The sequence below is a fragment of the Podarcis pityusensis genome (assembly GCF_964106645.2).
Source record: "Podarcis pityusensis genome assembly, chromosome: Z".
Taxonomy (NCBI): domain Eukaryota; kingdom Metazoa; phylum Chordata; class Lepidosauria; order Squamata; family Lacertidae; genus Podarcis; species Podarcis pityusensis.
Window position 1 is genome coordinate 24974111 of NC_138044.1, and position 16923 is coordinate 24991033.

At 43.0% G+C, this 16923-nt stretch overlaps 1 protein-coding gene across 8 annotated transcripts in view; it reads right to left on the reverse strand.

Annotated features, from left to right (window-relative positions):
* The window catches only part of PAK3 (p21 (RAC1) activated kinase 3), an 84094-nt gene that overhangs the window by 36200 nt on the left and 30971 nt on the right, over positions 1 to 16923 (reverse strand). For 7 of the 8 annotated variants that reach the window (XM_080990544.1, XM_080990545.1, XM_080990542.1 and 4 more), the window contains one exon: positions 158 to 351. In XM_080990544.1, the coding sequence (XP_080846670.1) occupies positions 158 to 329 (172 nt within the window). In that variant the 5' untranslated portion in view covers positions 330 to 351. Of the gene's footprint in view, positions 1 to 157; positions 352 to 16923 lie in introns of those variants that run through there. The other variant, XM_080990549.1, reaches the window with a different exon arrangement.

Here is a 16923-nt window from a genome sequence, read left to right on the forward strand (position 1 = left end):
CTCTTTCCAAACAATGGCATTAGAGACCCATAAGTCTCTGGCAATTTTAATTGCCCTTTTTATTAAGAAGCAATGTAGCTGAACAATCAAGAAAAGCAGACATGAAACCAACAGAATAGGAGAGGGCTGGAAGCCCTTTGCATTGCTGATACATTACTTTTGTCCCCTCCTGGAAAGATGGAACGGAGCCGAGCTTTCTTGTTCTTCTCTTCTGGAGCCATGGGGAGAGGTTTGGAGCCGTGGTTCACTGCTGAAGAATCGCGGTTGTTGCTGTTCATTCTCAGTGGAGGGGCTGGAGGTTTCTCTTCAGCATCCAGACTATTTGACATCTTCAGCAGCCCTCACAACCTCCTGGTAAGACAGGAAGAAAGAGGTTCTGGTGGTGAGAGCAAGAAGGATAAGTCCCAGAGTAGGGCCAGGAAAAACAAAAAAGTTGGAAGAAGCCTGGAGAAATCTGATTTTAATCCTACACCAGGTACCCGATGCCACACCACTGACAAACCCAACTGCAACCGTTCTGAGCAGCAGAACTCTGCAGATGAGGCAGTAACTGCAAGCGCTTTCTCTTCTTCTGGCGGCTCAAGTAGGGAAACAAGAATCATTATCAGCTTTCAAGGACACATTCCAGCCAATGCGAAGCACTCAGTTCAATTCAATATGAGCTTATTATTCTTGCCAAAGGTCATGAGGAACCCAGAGCAATATTACCACAAAAACATGGATCATACATGGATGTTGGCTCATATTTTGGATGTATGGTTGCAAATTAAACCTCCGAATCATCACAGCAATTTATAGATATTTTAGCTAACTTTTTTTCCTGATTCTTTTTCTTTTCCCTTTCCCTCCTTCTTTCTTCTTTTTTCAGCCAGTGCATAGAAGGCCACTCTGAATGTGACAAAGTTATTATTGAAACTCAAAAGAAACTGCACTGTTTCTGCCAGGGTGTACCTGCTTGCTTGTGTGAACAGATTTCAGAAAGTGATCTCTGGGATCTCTATATAAATAGTCTAAAACATCTCAACACACTGTTTTCCAGAGTTGGTTATCACCAAATTCCATATAGCACCTCACAGCACAACACTCAATATGCATAGCAGCAATTGTTAAAATATACTTTAACTAAGTGCAGTCTGCTCTTGCCTTAATCGTTAGCCACTCAGATTCTGTATGAAGAAGAGCTGCTGATATTCCTGATGGTAGAGAGCATAAGCTTCTAAACAAAATTATTCTGCACAGTTTCCAAAACTTTAATCAGAGACTGAGATTTCAAAACCATAGAGCATTTGAGCAAGCACTTTTCTACCTTTAGGGCAGGTTCCAATCAGCTGTCCTCCCTTGTTGTAACAGAACTTTATCAATGCCCCTATGGTCTTCTGTGCTTTGACTTTCACTGTCTCTGTATGAAATTTCCAAGAGAGTGTTTTGAGTACACCCAGACCTAGGGGCAACTACAGTGGTACCTCAGGTTACATACACTTCAGGTTACATACGCTTCAGGTTACAGACTCTGCTAATCCAGAAATAGTGCTTCAGGTTAAAAACTTTGCTTCAGGATGAGAACAGAAATTGTGCTCCGGCGGCGCAGCAGCAGCAGGAGGCCCCATTAGCTAAAGTGGAGCTTCAGGTTAAGAACAGCTTCAGGTTAAGAACAGACCTCCGGAAGGAATTAAGTACTTAACCTGAGGTACCACTGTATAGAAAAGCAAACTATGATACCTTTAGCTCTTCTTTTAATATATCACAACTGACTAGAAAACATCTAGAAACATTCTTTCCTGGAACCTGTCAGGTTGGGAATAATAAGATAGATAAGGAGGCTGAAGACAGCAAAGGTAAGAGAGGGGAGGGGAGGAGTGGGTGAGAAGGTGGGCAAGGAAGGGGTCAGTGGCAGGGAGGGGGTGGGGTGTGCCCGGAATTTTTCCTCACAAAAGGTTGGGAGGGTTTCAGCTAAGGCTGAGCTCCACCTGCAATCTCTGCTGAGCAGCACATGAGGTGCCAAGGGGTTACAGGTGCTCACTCAGGGCCGTGTTTCCACTGAGAACCCCAACATGACAGAGGCGGTAGTGCCTTTTAAGAAATTACACATATTTACTTTTCAGTTTAGATGAAAGGGGTGCAGACCTTACAGCACTGTGAACTCAAGCTTGTTCCTCACAGCAGCCCAGCACTGCAGACAAAGCCACCCTAAAGCACCACCACCCCTTTGTTCCTGCTTCCCAGCCAGCTCTGACAGCTGCAGCCCTTTCTTGTTCCCAGAAACCCCTGCTCCAAACAACTCCTCCCCATCCATCTGCTATTCCAAGCCTAGTTTTAAAAGGAACACTTTTCTTGTGAGCACAGCCTGCCCCTTCCGCTTTTTTCAATCCTAAACCCACGGTAAGCATGGCAACTCTTTTGCGCAGGCCCTGTGATTTATCTGGGATAGGTCATCAACACCTTTTGTCACGGTAACGTCCTCCATCACAGGTGAGGCCTTGGCCTGGAACAGAAGCTTAGCTTGTATTTTCTTCCCTACAATACTCCAAATATTATCTACATACTACCCTATATTATTTTCTGCTAATCAGTAACAGACTCTGGTATCCTTGCTATAACAATATGCCTGGAAGAGACTTGGTCTCAAGTTTTGTCACAAACACCTTGCTGCCACCTTTCAGCCAGCCAGCTGTTCAGAAATCTTAAAACGGCTGAAGAAGTGGGGGCTTGACTTCGTTTATGTCACTTGAATTGACAGGGAGAGTTTGGAGAGCACATTTTGGGATTCAAAATATATTTTGCCACATCAAAACAAAACTGAAGTAAGAACCTTACTCTTCTGTAGAAGCACCTACTTTCCCCCTACTAATAATCTGTCACTGACCACCATGATTTGGTCATATTTAACATTCCTACTGGAACAGATCAATCATAAATTCCCCCCAGCATTTACACTGTGTGGGGATTTTAATGCCCAAATCGGAGGAATTGCGTAGGGTCTCTTGCTACCTTTAGGCTTTGACTCTGAATATATATTTCTAAACTTTCATTTTTACTTTGGGCAAGAAATATAATGCACAGAGCCTGAAATTGTTGGAATTTGTATTCCAACATGTTTTATACATCCTTCACGGGAGTCCTGAAGCCATTTCTAAGAGTCAGTATAGTGGTACCTTGGGTTACATACACTTCAGGTTACAGACTCCCCTAACTCAGAAATAGTACCTCGGGTTAAGAACTTTGCTTCAGGATGAGAAGCCCCATTAGCTAAACTGGTGCTTCAGGTTAAGAACAGTTTCAGGTTAAGAACGGACCCCCGGAACAAATTAAGCACGTAACCAGAGGTACCACTGTATACTCAATTTAAACAAATAGGGATAGCTCAGTCAACAGAGCATGAGGCTCTTAATCTTAATCAAGATTGTGGGTTCAAGCCCATGTTGTGGGGAAAGATTCCTGCTTTGCTGGGGCTTGGATTAAACAACCCTAGTGGTCCTTTCCAAATCTACAATTCTATGATTCTATGAAATATGGTTGAAGTGATATTGATCACATTGCAGTGTCTCCATTATTTACTTTTGTGAACACTTTTGAAGTGTCAGAACGAACAGAAAGCAACCGCTTTCCAATATCAATGACCCTAGGTCCTCTAATAGAATGCATACCTAAAACTGAATCAGCAAGAGTCAACAAAGAAAGAAATGGTGTGAAAAATGGTCTCACAGATTGAGCAGCAATATTCATGAGACACTATAGAGTAATAATCTGAGGAGCTTGTGTCAACCTTTTTTGCACAAACCTCCAAATCTTGTTGCTGTCTTCTTCTCACAGAACTCAAGTTCTATTTGATAAATTCTATAATTAATAACTACACACAATCAACACACCTTGGCTGGTTTGATGGTCAATGCAAAGTGGTTAAGAACGTTCTGACTAAGACTAATTAGGGATTCTCAGAAAAATCCACCAGAGGAATCCATGGAAAGTTTCACCAAATGTAGGTTGGAATATAAGAATCTGTCCAGAAACAAGAAATATACTGAATATACAAGCCGTATATATGAAAATCAAGTGGCAGGAATTGGACTAGCAGTAACGGAACAGAGAGAAGACTAATTCTGGGAACTGGTGGCCCAAGGCTTGAATGAAGTGATATCATCACAGCAAGCCTCAATTTCTGCCTCTGAGTGGGTTAAATATTTCTCCAATATATTTGGTGGTCAATTTGGACAATCACATGTACCAGCAGCATGTAAGGATTTTGCATGTGTAGCAGCACCAGTGACGGGGTGCACCCAGGGAAGAGTCACAAGGCCCAGGTTGAGAGATTTGGAGAGTCACATCCAGAACTAGTTTTGCCCTTATGCAGTCACATTAAACACAGATCTCAGTATGATTTTAATTATGCCAAAGCTTTCAGTAATTAGACATTCTGGAGATAATTATCCAATAATAGAGATTTCAGCCAGTGCCTTCTTGTTTTACCCTTTAAATGCCTCGTTAAAACTTTTCTGTGCAACTAAGCTTATGCAGGCAATTAAATGAAACATATTTCTGTGATAATTAGTTGATGATCTCTGGTTTTATTTTATTTTTAATTGTTTGTTTTTATTGTACATAGATATTGTTGTAAACTACTTTGATATTTTTTATGCTATGGAGGGATATAAATATTTTTATGAATAGAAATGATTCACTTGGCCATCAGGCTCACTGGGCCAGCCTAACTAGGTTGTTGAGAAGATAAAATGGGGAGGAAGAGAACCATGTACACCTTGTGCTCCTTGGAGGAAAGGGGAGATATAAGTGCAACGAACAAGCAAGCAAAGAGATAATTGCATAACCCTGTGATCCCCAAGAAGCAACCACACACCACACACAACATTCAGGCAGAAACAATCTTCACTGATGTGAAAATTCTCTCCACCGTAACCCACCCCAAGCTTGCAGGTCATATTAACCCTTGGAAGAGGTGTGGGAAACATTTGACCCCTCCCTACGTTGCTGAACTGCAGTTCCCACCAGCCCCAGCCATTAGCAATGCTTGCTCAGCCTGATGGGAGTTGTAGTTCAACAGCCTAAAGGGCCAAAGTTTCCTCACTCCTACCTTATAATAACTTCTCTCCCACTCTCAAAAGTTTAGTAAATAAAATCTAATGGCCTACCAGGATAGGGAGGGAGGCTTTCTCAACAAGGGCCACATTCCCTTGTGGTCAAGCCCCCTGGGGCCGCATGCCAATGGTTGGCATGGTCAGGGGCAAAAGTAAGTAGAGCAACAGATGCAAGTCTTATCATTATACAGTAGGCCACATACCAGCCATGGAAAATCCAGATGTTTCTACATGCACCTCTCCATCCAGGTGAAACAAGAAGCATTATTACAGATCAAGTATACAGTGCTGCCAGGTAAAATTACTCATGGAGGGTGAGGAGAAAGGCTGGTGGGGGTGGCCTGGCTTTGGGGGCGAGGAATGTCAAGGACCAGATGGAGAGGTCTGAAGGGACACATTTGGCGCCTGGTTCTGAGGGTCCCTACTCCTGAACTAGAGCAATTAACAGATCAATAAACTCAGTGGCTCACTAAGAATACATAGTCAACTGCTTGATGCTAACATTCAATAGAGGAAGACAGCAATCCTGTGTAAGATTTCTCTGCTGCATCCACCTACAAGTTTCTCTTCACAGAACATCTTTGGTTTCTCTTTGTTTTATGAGGTAGTGGTGCCATTTCTGGAAGGGGAAGGGGCTAAGAGTAGGGATGAGGGAGAGTTTTTTTAAAATCCATTCCACACCAATATTTAGAAAGTCAATGCAAGGTTTAATTTGTTTTCAGTTTATTGTTATTTTAACTTTCTGATAATCTCAAATTATTGTTGATAAAACAATTAACTTATCAGAAATAAAATTATCTTTTTTTGTAAACAGCTTTGAGGTTTATTTTTAAATCAAGCAATGTATAAATTTTATGAAATAAAATAAAAAATAAGCCTGGTGCTCCACATCTCACAAATAGGAACAGAAAAAGCTGGCTTTTGCACATCTCCAGATTTTGCAATGCATTTTCAGTGTGCAAACCATGTATAATATGGTGCATATTCTAGCCTTTCCCAATATGGTGACTCCAGATACAGTATTTCTGGTCTACAGGTCTCAAAATACCTGACCACTGGTCATGCTCGTTGGAACTGGTGGAAGTTGTAGTCCAAAACATCTAACCAAGGGTTTGATAGGTTTAGTTGGCCAGTCAAAGCTGTTCCTGGGTATAGCTGCTGTCACATGCCAACAGCTTCTAGGAGCCACAGATGAGAGCTGAGTGCAAGCTGGGGACCAAAGGTGGACAAACTACCCCAGAAAGAGCATGACATTTCCCCCAGCAGAGGTACTACCCCTCCCCTAACACCCCCCCCCCAATTATAATTGCCTTGTAACAATTGCAGTTTTCAAATGAGATGTCTTCAGACCTGGCATACAATATATAGCTTTGTGACCCACAAAAATATTCATACTTTCCTCAAAGAACATTAGCTGAGCTATGTGGTAATGGCCAGGGTAATCTCATTAGTGTCCTTGTATCTTTAGACCACCTATAAAACCATTTCAATCCGCCAAAGAGAGCATTCACCCTCTGAGATCATTGGTATTAAGAGATCACCAAACCCTCACAATGTGCTTTTTACATGCTGTGAAAAGAAAAGAGATCCCGTGGGCCACATAGTGAGCAACTCAGTATTTGTAGACAACATGAGGCAAAGGATCTGGCACATTGTCTGATACGCTGCCCACTTTAGAAAGTGAGATATATTCACCCTAAATATCCTGATTGAAATACCAGTTTTGAAGAAGCCCAGAAATTTAGAAAGAGAAATTAATCTAAGATATCCTGATGAAATGCATATATGTACCGTATTTTTCGCTCTATAGGATGCACCCGACCATAGAACGCACCTTGTTTTAGAGGGGGAGAACAAGGGGAAAAAAATTCTCTCCCTCTCTGCGCAGCGCCCCTTCAGCGAAGCGGCAGGAGAAATGGAGCCCCTTCCATTTCTCCTCCCGCTTCACTGAAGGGGCACTGCACAGAGAGGGAAAGCTGAGCAGCACCTCTCCAGCAAAGCAAAGCCAGGAGAGCAAGAGGGATCGGTGTGCACCAACCCCCCTTGCTTGCCAGGCTTCAGGGATAGCTGCCTGAAGCCTCCGGAGCGCAGCGGAAGTTCCCACTGTGCTCAGGAGGCCTCGGGTTCCTTTCGCTGAAACCAGGAGAGTCTTGGCTTCAGCGAACGCAACACAAAGCCTCCGGAGTGCAGCGGACACTCCCACTGCGCTCCGGAGGCTTCAGGCGGCTATCCCGGAAGCTTAGAGAGCGAGAGGGGTCGGTGCGCACTGACCCCTCTCGCTCTCCAGGCTTCAGCGAAAGCAACGCGAAGCCTCCGGAGCGCGGCGGAAGCGCTCCCACTGCGCTTCAGAGGCTTCGCGTTGCTATCGCTGAAGCCAAGGAGCCTGCATTTGCTCCATAGGACGCACACACATTTCCCCTTAATTTTTGGAGGGGAAAAAAGTGCGTCTTATAGAGTGAAAAATATGGTCTTTAATGTATACATCTATGTCTGCCAGGAAATAGCACATTTCTAATGTGCTAATAATATAATGACCTAATAATATAAAGAGAATTTAAAGAGGCCCAGATATGTGCAATTTCCTTTAGTTATAGATGTGTACATAGCACATATCCACACTTCCTCTTGTTCCGCTGCTTTCCCCTGGGGGAAACCGCTCTTTGGTGCTCAATTGGAGAAAATGGCAATTTGGGTTTTTCCTGGATTGCCACTTGCTCTGATCTATTTGTTAAAGAGCAGGTTTTCCCTTGGAAAGGAGTGGGGCAAGGGGGAAACCACTCGGACCCATGCTAAGAATGTGCGGGTCAAGTGGAAACCCTGCCAAACCCGTATTTCCTAGGCATGGCACATGCAAAAGTATGGATGAACCCATACAGAACAGTTCAATTTGCTAAAGTTACTGGAAGTCTTAGATGAAAAGGGATATATAGCTCTTCTTCTTTTGGATATGATTATATATAATTTTGGTCCTTTTAAAATCACTTTAGTCTTTATAGAAATCTTTGCCACTTGAGGAAATGGGGACAACCTTTCATCAATGCAATAAACTATCTGACTGATTGCCTATGGAACATTTCAGTAGCTCCCAGTGAGCGAGCAAGTCAACTGTATGGGTTACTGTTTCCATTTGTAAACAAAGTCAGTTTGCTAAACTAGCCCTCCCAGGGGATTTTAGTCTACAAAGACCTCTATTAATGGTTTCTGGCCCAATTTGCCTATGATGTCATTGTTTCCCAAGGTCTTGAAAGGAGCGCTCTTATTTTATTTTGCAAAGATGCTTCAAGCTCTGTGTCAGAACCAATACAAAGTGCCATTCTTCCTTTGAAACCAAGACAAGATAATCTAAAATGCTTAACATTTAGGCTTCAATCCTGTACCCACTTACCTAGCAGTTGGTTTCGTAGAATTCAGAGGGGCTTACTTCTGAACAGACATGTGAAATATTGTGTTAGAAACTTCTTACAAATTTTGCAGAGGTGAAGGGAGAATAGGACCAAGAAAGTTGGGGGCAAATAAGCTGTGATCACGTAAGAGAGCTTCCATGGTAAGAGACAGCATACTATGAATACTGGTGAAAGGGAAAGTTGTTCTCCATGTATATCTCGAAGGGTTTCTGTTGGAATAAGAATGCTGGATCAGTCGGACTTTGGTAGGAATTGCTCCAGTGTAGAAAGGAATGGAAGAATCTCCCACAGAATATACCACTGTATGCCATTCAATACTTCAAGCTTCACTCACATTTACTGCATTATCCCTGCTTTTCTAAGAAAAGTCTTTGCACCCATTCACTCCCCCCCCCGACTTCTTTCTCCTTGAGAAATGACCCTGAACAATTGCTCTGACCTAGCAAGAGCCTTCTTATGTTATCAGTTTGGCTCCTGTCTCTCTGTGTTAAGTCTTAGGAATGTACCGTATTTTTCGCTCTATAAGACGCACTTTTCCCCTCCTAAAAAGTAAGGAGAAATGTGTGTGTGTCTTATGGAACGAATGCAGGCTGCGCTGCTTTCGCTGAAGCTAGGACAGCAAGAGGGATCGGTGCGTACCGATCCCTCTTGCTGTCCTGGCTTCGCTTCGCTGGAGCGGCGCTGCACAGCTTTCCCTCTCTGCGCAGCGCCCCTTCAGCAAAGCGGGAGGAGAAATGGAGCCCCTTCCATTTCTCCTCCCGCTTTGCTGGAAATGCGCTGAGCAGAGAGGGAGAGAATTTTTTTTTCTTGTTCTCCTCCTCTAAAACTAGGTGCGTCTTATGGTTGGGTGCATCTTATGGAACAAAAAATACGGTAAGTAGAGGCCTGCTGGATCAGGACAAAGGCCCATCTAAGTCTAGCATCCTGTTCTCACAATGGCCAACCAGATGCCTGTGGGAAACCCACAAGCAGGACCCGAGCACTACAGCACTCTCCTCACCTGCAACCCCCAGGAACCAGTGTGCAGATGCAGTGGAGGTGGAGCGTGGCCATCATAGCTAGTTGATTCTGCTTTCCCCACCTATTGCTTTTTTTTTTTTTTTACTTGTTTTGGGTTTCAAAGAATACTGTATTTAAGGCAGAGATGCAACAAATCAGCAGCTACAAGGGACCTTTCCCAAGTCTTCAGGCAGCTCTATTTATTTTATGCAATTGCTCATTTTTACAGTGGCCCCTCTCCTGTGCTTTAGAACATCAAGCTAGCATGCAGAAATCTGTTTTTACCACCATTTTCAATCTTTCACCAAGAAGAGTTCCAGGTGCTCCATATCTGTGTCTCAGGATGTTGTTAGAGGCTGAGAAGCAGGACTTGCCAAACTAAAAAGGCAAGCCTGCTTTGTTGTGGTAAATTAAGAAAGTCAGCACAACCTCGAGTTTCCTTGATTTCAACAGTTTTGACGTCAATATTAACAATTAAAGCTGTTGGCTTGTTAAGAATCTGGGGCTATTGCCCCTTATTGCAGTAACACATGCTAGCAGGCAAACTGTTGTGCTTCTGCCTGCATACCATATTCATGCCAAAGGAAATAAACTAGAAGAAGAAATAATTGTTAATCATCTATACAGACAGTGAATGTAGTTATCTGTGTTCCAGTCCTTAGACAGTCAAAACAGCACCACCCACACAAAAGATTGAGATGCGAACGGGACAAAGGGTACCCAAAGACTTGCAAAAATACAAAAATACTCCCTGGGAAAGAATCCTAAACATGTGTGGGGAGAGAAAAACAGCTTAAGGCAGACTGAGCATGCTCAGTGGCCACAGAATTGGCTATTGGTGGCAAGAGACACCCAGGAAGACAGCATAGCTGGCTGGCAGGCTGGCACCCCGCAAACCAGAGCACTTCATGCTGCAACGTTTTGTTGAAGGTCCCACTTGTTAGTTACAAAGACCCATCAATAAACTTCCTTGACATTTGTAAGACAATCTTTTGGCTAAGAGTGGGATGAAAGTGCTTCAGACCAAATAAACCAAATAAATAAAGGTTGACCAAGTAATGACAAAAAGAAAGGTCCCGGTCCCCAAGGAGATTACAATCTGCAATTCACAATAGGGCAGGCAATAGAGAGAGAGAGAAGATGGAGGGAGGTTAGCTCCACATACATAGGCTTGTCAATGACTTGACAAGGCTTATCACTGGTTCCCTCTTTGGGTTCATCCACACTTCCACTTGCCCCATGTTTTCTTCTGCTTCCCCTCTGATTTCTAGTTAGGGGTCCAAGAGGATCTTTATTTACCCTGGGGGAACCTACTGATTATCGCCAAATTGTAACAAATGCCAATTGAGTTTTCTGTGGAACACCATTTGTTCTGATTCAGCAGTAAACTAAAGTTAGACTTTATGTTTGTAAGAAAAGAGTCCTTTAATTCTTTCTGCTCTGTGATGCTTTAAATGCTACCAGCAGAAAGACAGACAACTGCACAATTACCACAATGCTCCTCTGCATGTTGGGATTTGTAGTCCTAGTTTACGAAGAACCTCATTCTGCGATGGCAGCTTATGCAACTCAGATGAATCAAAGTCTTTTGCTTTGGATTTTCTCTCTGTAAAGTTTACACAAGTGGGATGTTTTGATGTTCTTTATATTGTCAGCCTTTGGAGTTGCACATGTAACAGTTTAGGCACTTCTAGGTATTTTGTTATTTCTATATATACAGTATATATTCTTGTTCTTTCATTATTGTTAAACTACTTGTGCTTTATGAATGTGCAACTTGGTTTTTTGTTTAAAATGATGAAATAATAACAACAAAATGTAATATAATATGGATGATCATGTCTGAACGAATTAAAGACTTTCAGTGTGTCAGGGAACTACACTGCCCATTGATCCCCAGTGTGTGTGCAACAAATATACATTCAAATCCAATTAAGAAGCTATACCCGTGTATAGAGTGATTGCCTGAGCAGGAAGAAAGGCTGCATCAAGTAGCCAAACTGCTGATGTCTCATGTGCCAACTAGACTCTGTGTGTAGAGCATAAATGTCTGCAGGGAGAAATCCTTTGTGCAAATGGCTATAGGTGCAGAAAACTCATTCCCTGAAAACGTTCATGCCATATACATGTTCACTAGAAGGTGGTGTTAGTTGCCACCCATGACATTAGCAGTATGGGTCTTACATGTGTGTAGGACTGCTTCCAGACTGTCACTGTTTCCATGTGGGATTCAATCACATACAGTGGTACCTCGGGTTACAGACGCTTCAGGTTACAGACTCCGCTAACCCATAAATAGTACCTCGGGTTAAGAACTTTGCTTCAGGATGAGAACAGAAATTGTGTTCCGGCGGCGCGAAGTCCATTAGCTAAAGTGGTGCTTCAGATTAAGAACAGTTTCAGGTTAAGAATGGACCTCCAGAAAGAATTGAGTTCTTAACCCAATGTACCACTGTACTGACAAATCTGAGTTGAGCAATTATGGTAGCTTATGAGTTCTTGCAGGGGCACAGATGGTGCTGTGGGTTAAACCACAGAGCCTAGGGCTTGCTGATCAGAAGGTCGGCAGTTTGAATTCCCACGACGGGGTGAGCTCCCGTTGCTCGCTCCTTGCTCCTGTCAACCTAGCTGTTCGAAAGCACGTCAAAGTGCAAGTAGATAAATAGGTGCCACTCCGGCAGGAAGGTAAACAGCGTTTCCGTGCGCTGCTCTGGTTCGCCAGAAGCGGCTTAGTCATGCTAGCTACATGACCGGAAGCTGTACGCCGCCTCCCTCAGCCAATAAACTGCAACCCCAGAGTCGGTCACAACTGGACCTAATGGTCAGGGGTCCCTTTACCTTTACCTATGAGTTCTTGCAGAGCAAACCAGCTTCCCAAAAGGATCAGCCTTTTTTTAAAAAAGGGGGGAAAAGAACAGTGATGGGAAAAAGTGATAGAAGATTTGGGCTAACACTTGCTTTGATGCAACATCATCTAACTTCCCGGCAAACAAATCATATAACAGGTCAAAGTAACCTGAATAGGCTTAAAGCTGCTTACATTCCTCAGATGAAAACAGGTACTTGGTCCTCCACTGATTTAAAAGCTATTGTGTTTGCAAAAAGCTTCCTAAGTCTTTCTATACTTTTACATGAATTGCTATCAGCAGGTTATTTGGAATTAGTAAACAGTCCCATTTTGGTTTCCCTCACACATCTTTGTATGCCCATTTAAAAAAGTATTTTCCCTCTAATATGTTCACTGTTATATGCATTTTTATGCCCACTTTGCCCCAGTGTGTGCATTATTGAACACATTACTTAGCTGGAGAACTACGCTGAGAATTTGTGAGAAGTGTGAAAGGGTGGTTGTTTTTCTGCTTACATGTTGTTTCAGAAACTGTGAATTGAGTAAGTTTGCCTTTAAATGCTTGAAATATACTAGGTTCTCTTTGAATTAATTTTGCATTGCACTCAGGCACAGAGCTTTGGAACTATCGCTTTACTTTGGACAATAAAAGTTGCTCATCAAGTTTGCTTCTATGTGCGCAAGTGATGTGCAGTGGCTCCATTTGGGTTATGTTTATTTGTCTGAAAAGCACAGGTCACCCTCAAGTGAGCCACAGGACATTTAATCATGGACATAAATGTTCAGAGCATTACATGCACTGTGCAGTCCAGACACATAAGAGCCACCACATAACAAAACATGCAATCATCAAATAATTACAGCGTCTCATGGGTCAAATTGACTCAGAATACCACAAATTCATGGTTTGTAAGTACATCAGGATATGGCAATTGTTTGGACCTTGCTGCATCTTCTTATCTTCTGGGTGGCTCCTCCAAAAACGTTCAGTTTTATATGTAGTTTATTTACCCCAGCCTGCCAGAAGAAAGTACAGTGGTACCTCGGGTTAAGAACTTAATTCGTTCTGGAGGTCTGTTCTTAACCTGAAACTGTTCTTAACCTGAGGTACCACTTTAGCTAATGGGGCCTCCCACTCCCTTTCTTATACTAACAACCATGCTTAGGCCCATTATAAGAGGCCGAGGCATCACCAAGAAGCTGGGCTGGCTTTCTGAACAACTGGATTCTACATGAGGTTTTAGCCCTTGCTGGATCAAGGACTCCATAGATGGTTATAAGAGGCCGAGGCATCATGCATACTCTCCCCAACTCGCAACACTATCATTCTCCTGATCCTTTAACAAACCTATGGTTTCACTGTTTGAATTGCTGTGATATATGTTTTTAGTCATCTGGCTTTATTGTCTCTGCTGAAATCTTTAGGCTGCAAGCTGTTCTTTAGAATATTGTTAAGTTATGATATTGTTATTTGAACTGCACTCTGTCGTTCTAGGCTTGCGAGTCAACCAGAGAACTACACTGTCGTATAAATATAGTGAATAATAAAACAAAAACGCTGCAGCAGTTTCTTCTTAATTTTCACATAATGCTCTCAGAATATAAATGTTGCATAAAACAAGTCCACTATCCAAGGCCAACCCATTACAGAGGTACCTCGGGTTACATACGCTTCAGGCTACAGACTCCACTAACCCAGAAATAGTACCTCAGGTTAAGAACTTTGCTTCAGGATGAGAATAGAAATCGTGCTCTGGCGGCATGGCAGCAGCAGGAGGCCCCATTAGCTAAAGTGGTGCTTCAGGTTAAGAACAGTTTCAGGTTAAGTACGGACCTCTGGAACGAATTAAGTACTTAACCTGAGGTACCACTGTACAGTTTATTCCCTGAGGCAAAGGGCAAGATGGCAACCTCTCCTCCATTCTACATACCAAAGCCAACTGCACTGGCAGTTAAGGTGTGGGGGGGGGGGGGACTTATTCATGCAGCACATAGTTAAACTATGGAACTCACTCCCACAGGATGACCACCAGAATTTAAAAGAAGAATTTAAAAGAAGATTAGACAAATTCATGGAGCAGAGGGATAATGGTGGCTAATAGCCATGATGGCTTTGCTCTGCCTTCACAGTTAGATGCAGCAGTCCTTCCTAATATCAGTTTCAGGAAACCACATGAGGGGAAAGTGCTTTAGGGCTCGAATCCTGCTTGCAGGTTTCCCATAGGCAAGCATTCAGCCACTGTGAGAACAGAATGCTGGACTGGGTGCGCCACTGACCTTATTCAGCAAGACATTTCTTAAGTTCTTACATGATGCTTTATGAAGATCAAGAGGGTAAGCCACTAATAGCCCTCCCTTCCGTGAATTTGCATAACCCTCTTTTAAAGTCATCCAGGTTGGTTTCTATCACTGCTTTCTGTGGGAGCAAGTTCCACATTTTAACTACGTGCTGCATGAAGAACTCCTTTTTTTCTGTCCTGAATCTTCCAACATTCACCTTCATTGGATGCCCAAGAGTTATTTCTTTATGAGAGAGGGAGAAAAACCTTTCTCTACCTACTTTCTCAAAGCCATACATAATTTTATAAACATAACTCATCTTCATTCTTTGGCCCAAACAACACTTACTAGATTCACACTTTTTGAAAGAATATGCAAAATTCCCATGCCCTGAATTTTGTGATGTGGTTCTCCAGCCAAGTTATATGTATGTAAATGCATACACCAGGGCAATCTGCATGACAGGCAGGCTCTGGGTCCAGTGGCGTAGCGTGGGTTGTCAGCACCCGGGGCAAGGCAAGTAATTTGCACCCCCTAACCCGTGGATTTGCGCCCCCTAACCCGTGGATTTGCGCCCCCTAACCCTAACCCCCAGATGTTGCGCCCGGTGCGGCCGGCCCCCCCTGCACCCCCCACGCTACGCCACTGTCTGGGTCTGCCTCCTGGTGACCCAGCACCCAGTAAGAGCTGTTGAGTCAAGCAGCCAATCAGAAAGGAAAGAGTGGAATTAAGATGAGATGCAGTTTAAAGGTTTGATAGGGACTTTCTCTCTGGGTGGGCAGCTGGGGCCTCTGGCTATCTGAGTAGACTCAGAAAGGGAATATCTGTCAGTGGGGACAGATAGTGAATTGAGTCTGTAGGGATTGCCTGTGGACAGACAAGGTTTTGACCATCTGAGCTGGGTTAGCTTGGCAGGGTTGATGGTTAAGAACACAGATATTTTACTTACTTACTTACTTAATGCTTATGTCTCTCTGTATCATAAATATATATCACAGCAATACAAAACAGAAAACCAAACAATAAAATAATAAGATGTTAAAAACAAGGAAAACACAAAAAGAAATTAAAAACAAACTTTAACAGACCATTGTGGGGGATGCATTTTTATTGCCTGCATAGGCCTGATGGAATAGAAAAGTTTTCAGCAGGCATTCAAAAGTTTGCACAGAAGGTGCCTGCTGAATCTCTGTTGGCAGAGTATTCCACAGGACTGGGCCAATGGCACTGAAGACTTGGCTTCTCATTGTTATCAAACGAGCCTCACCAACTCAGTGAATGACCAAAGTCGCTCTTGCAGATGATTACAGTGATTGAGCTGGTATATAAGGATTCAGACGCAAGTTGTTCAGGCCTTTGTAAATCAATACAGTAACTTTGAACCTAGCTTGGCAACAGGTGGGTGGCCAGTGCAGCTTTTTAAACTCTGGTGTTGCATGTTCTCAATAAGAAGCTCCCATTAGCAATGTGTCTGCAGCATTCTGCACTGGCAGGAGCTTCCAAACCATTACAGGTGGGGAAAGTCTACATAGATGAAGAGTGCCATTTAAAAAGTTTCTCTGTAAAGAGTTTGTGCTTTGACCTAAGTTTTGTGCCTCATTTGTGAAACCATTAAGCATTAAACCCCCATAGGATGCTATTAAATACACATACAGATTTGTCCTACAATTGCTCCCTCGTACTTTGAACCTCTGTGAGGGGAGTGAGTGGACATTGGGCAGCCTTCACAGAAATATAATACCTTGCTGCTGTCTAATTATAGACCTCCACTGGATGCAAGGGAAGTTTCTCTATTAACACACCCAGACTATTGGTCACATCTTCAATGGGGGTGTCTGCCACAATGTGTGCATTTTTTAAAAAAGGTGACATGTACCTGTATTAGTGGGAGTAACACAAAAACCACATTGCACTAGGGAGACTTGTTGGCAAAAAACATATATGTTAGTCCAGACTCACCCCCCCCCATAATGAGCATAAATTCACACTAAAATGCTGACAATTTTTCATTAGGGTGGTTGTTGTTGTTGTTACAGATTGTGCTGGAAACACGTATAACTGAATTTAAGAAGGGGAGAATGACAAACCTAAAAGAACTGAAATTGACACTTTAGAGGCGATTCTAATATCTAATAGCTTCCACTGGGCTCACCTTCCATCCTTTTGGAAAGTCGGTAGCTGGCTATAAGTTACACTCCTATTCCTGTGCCTGTTCTCCCTGGCATAATGTGTTTGGGGAAATCTAGGCCAGCCGTCTGCCTCCCAGCCCTCAAAATGTCTAGAAAATAGATTTGTTAACGCT